Genomic DNA, 3,615 nt, shown 5'->3' on the forward strand with positions numbered 1-3,615 from the left:
CCATTAAACATGCAATATGGTGATCAATAAATATAATAGAATCAACATCAACATTGGAAGCAATTTAACAATAATATCCAACCATTAATATATGACAAACATAATAAAAATCGTTAGAAATATAATAAGAACAAAAGGAACATGATTCCTTACTTTGATTTTGCTTGCTTGCAACTATAAAATAATAAACGCGTTAGTAACTTCAAGGAAAAATAATAAATAATAATGGAATTTAAATTAAACTAGACTAGAAATGATTTGGGGCCAAACCCTCAAACGGTTCTACCTTTCACGCGTTGGTTTAAGTGTAAAACTACGGGTAAAGTACAGACTCCGGGGAGTGATTAAGGGAATTATTGTGAGAGAAAAGGGTAGGCTAGTGTTTAGACTAAAGAGAGAGAAGAGAATGATTGTTGGTGCCCCGAAACTGAGGAAATCAACCTCGTATTTATAGAGGAAATGAGCAGGGTGATGGACGAAACCCTAGAAATGATAAGGCGCTGTGGAAAAACCCTAACTAAACGCCGCGTCACGGCATGTATGCCGTGACACGGTGTAGGTTGTTGTGGCACGGTATACAATACCGTCATGCAGTATGTCTTTCGTGACACGGTGTCCGATTTTGCGCGAAATCCGTCCAGATTCATTTTAACCCTAATTCTTAATCATTAAGTACGTGATTTTTAGGTGCCGTTTCAGAGTTTTGGGCTTATTTAGACTTATTATTTATTAACCGGGCTAAATTAATAAATAACACGAAATGAAGTAAAAAGGGTTTAGGCTGAAATGTGAGTTAGAATGAGTTTGAATAAATGCTTGGACTGATTTGTAGACAAAATATGTTTGACTAAACATGGGTTTTAAGCACTCCTGAGATTAAATACTCGACCCGCTCAATAATGGCGGTGAAAGGTTGTTCATCATCGGGTTTGGCTTTGAGGAGACATTTTTAGGTTTCTACAGAACCGTAAGAAACAATGCCAATGGACAACCACCGTACCATTTCCACCATCACATTTCCCTTATCCATCTATATCCTCCATTGAAGTTGCTTGTGAACTCAACTGTTAGATTATGTAAATAATCTTGTGTATAATTAGTTTGTAATTTACTAATGTATCCTTAGCCCTAACCCTAGTATACACTTGTATATATAATGATGTTTAATCAATGAGAAAGGCACGAAAAATATTCGCATATTTTCTCATGGCATCACGAGTCTAGGTTTTTCGATCCAAAACCCTAATTCTCTTTTGCTCATGTTCTTTATTCTTCTTCTCCCATGGCCGATTCAAGCAAGCTTCATTTGGCCACTCTTGTCTCTAACATTAAGACATGTATTTTAATCACCCTGGATTATGACGGAACTCAATATAACAACTAGTCAACCCTCTTTCAACTGCATTGCCACGCTAATATGGTGATTGTTGATTGACCATAAATTCCTCCACCAGTTGATCCCTCTGCCAAGAAATCCGAACCTACTACTGCCGAGGTGTCTTTCTTGAAAAGTCTTGATAGTTTAGTTCGTAAATGGATTTACGGGACAATCTCCAATGACTTACTCAACACCATTATCGACCCCGATGAAAGGGTCGTTGATACATGGAATCGTTTGGAAAACTTCTTCAATAACAACAAGTCTACATGTGCTCTTCACCTTGATGCGCAATTCAAAAACACCAAACTTGATCAATTTGATGGTGTTAAACCATATTACACTCGCCTGAAAACCCTTGTGGATAATCTAAGAAACGTGGGTGACAAGGTCTCCGATAATCGCATGGCCTTGCAATTATTGAAAAGGCTCTCGGAAGAATACAAGCCTTTTTGTACCTCTGTTCGTCATCTCAATCCGCTTCCCACTTTTGACATCTTGCGCTCCATGCTTGAATTGGAGGAGCAGGGTAATGCTTCCGACATTCCTGATTCCGGTGAGGAGGCTCATTTCTCACAGTCATCATCATCGGCTTTGTTTAATTTGTAGTAGCGCAAAGTAATTTTTGATTTTTTTTCTCGTGGAAACCTGCAGCCTGCTTGCAGTGGTTGGAAACCTAAGGGAAAGGGTGGAAAAAAGGCAGCGCTGGGTCCGGTGGTCGGAGCAACTAGTCATCGCACCAGCAAGCACCACAGTATTAGTCCTCAACACAGCAGCACCTAGGTCAGCAGGGGTGGATGTATCCCCCTCCTTGGGCATACTGGAATCAGGAACCATGGGCCACTCCACCTTGCCCATACCCTTCACAAGGTCCAGGCCCAATGTAGTGGGGTGGACGGCCTCAACAGTCCTCTCAGCAGCAACCCGATCTTCTAGGCCCTCGACCACAACAAGCGTACTATATGTCTGGCCCACCTTCCTCTTCTTCGGGTTACATGCCAACCAACATCGAGCAAGCTATGCACACCATGTCTTTAGCCAACCCGAATTACTACATGGATACCATTGCTACATCACACATGACGAATTCTCAAGGTAACTTGTTATCATACTTTCATTTGAGCAAAAGTAATAATAATGCAATTACTGTTGGTGATGGTAGCACAGTTCCGATAAAATTTTATGGTCACACTTCCTTAAACCAAACCGCACTTCAACTCAAAAATGTCCTTCATGTCCCAAAATTAGTCAAACATCTCATTTATGTTAGAAAATTCACAATTGATAACAACATTTCTATTTAATTAGTTTAATCCTTTTGGGTTTTCTGTGTAGGATTTGCAGACGAGGAGCAAAATAGTGAGGTGTAATAGTAGTGGAAATCTCTATCCTTTTTTCACAGATCGTCAAGTCATTTCCACTTCCATTTCGTCAACTTTGGCAGTTGTTTCTCCTAGATTGTGGCATTTCCGTTTAGGTCATCCGAGAAATGCAATTCTTAGTTATTTACGTAGTAGTAAACTTATAAGTTGTAATAAGGCTTTGAAACATTCTTGTTATTCTTTCCCTTTGGGTAAATTAATAAAAAATTGCCTTTTTATAATTCTATGTCTCATACTACTATGCCCTTTGATATTATTCACAGTGATCTATGGACATCTCCGGTTGTTAGCTCTCTTGGTCATAAATATTATGTTCTATTTCTTGACAATAATACGAATTTTTTATGGACTTTTCCTATCTCTTCTAAATCCCACTATAATTTATTTATTCGTATTAGAACATATATTCGTACTCAATTTGAGAGAGAAATAAAAGCTTTCCAATGTGACAATGGTCGTGAATTTGATAACGACCCTTTTAAAAAAATTTGTCACAAAAATGGGATGGTTTTTTGCTTCTCATGTCCATACACTAATCCCTAAAATGGCAAATTGGAACGAAAAATAAAAACAATCAATAACATTGTTCGTACGCTCCTTTGTCATGCCTCTATGCCGCCATCTTTTTGGCATCATGCCTTAGAAATGGCTACATGTCTTTACAATGTCTTACCTACGAAAATTCTTGGCTATAAATCTCCTACTCAAATTCTCTATCAAAAGCATCCCAATTATTCTCACATACGGGTGTTCGGTTGTTCGTGTTACCCTCTTTTCCCTTCTTCGAAAATACACAAGCTTCAATCTCGGTCTACTCCTTGTGTTTTTCTTGGATATCCTTCCAATCATAAGGGT

The 3,615-nt window shown here is 38.6% G+C and overlaps 1 protein-coding gene across 1 annotated transcript; it reads left to right on the plus strand.

Annotated features, from left to right (window-relative positions):
* Positions 1 to 1,282: 1,282 nt before the first annotated feature.
* On the plus strand, positions 1,283 to 1,987 carry LOC110713604. The gene is made up of 2 exons (XM_021892056.1): positions 1,283 to 1,337; positions 1,455 to 1,987. The coding sequence occupies exons 1-2, from the start codon at positions 1,283 to 1,285 to the stop codon at positions 1,985 to 1,987; spliced, it is 588 nt and encodes a 195-aa protein (XP_021747748.1).
* Positions 1,988 to 3,615: the final 1,628 nt, after the last annotated feature.

This window comes from Chenopodium quinoa, unplaced genomic scaffold (genome assembly GCF_001683475.1).
Source record: "Chenopodium quinoa cultivar QQ74 unplaced genomic scaffold, ASM168347v1, whole genome shotgun sequence".
Taxonomy (NCBI): Eukaryota; Viridiplantae; Streptophyta; class Magnoliopsida; order Caryophyllales; family Amaranthaceae; genus Chenopodium; species Chenopodium quinoa.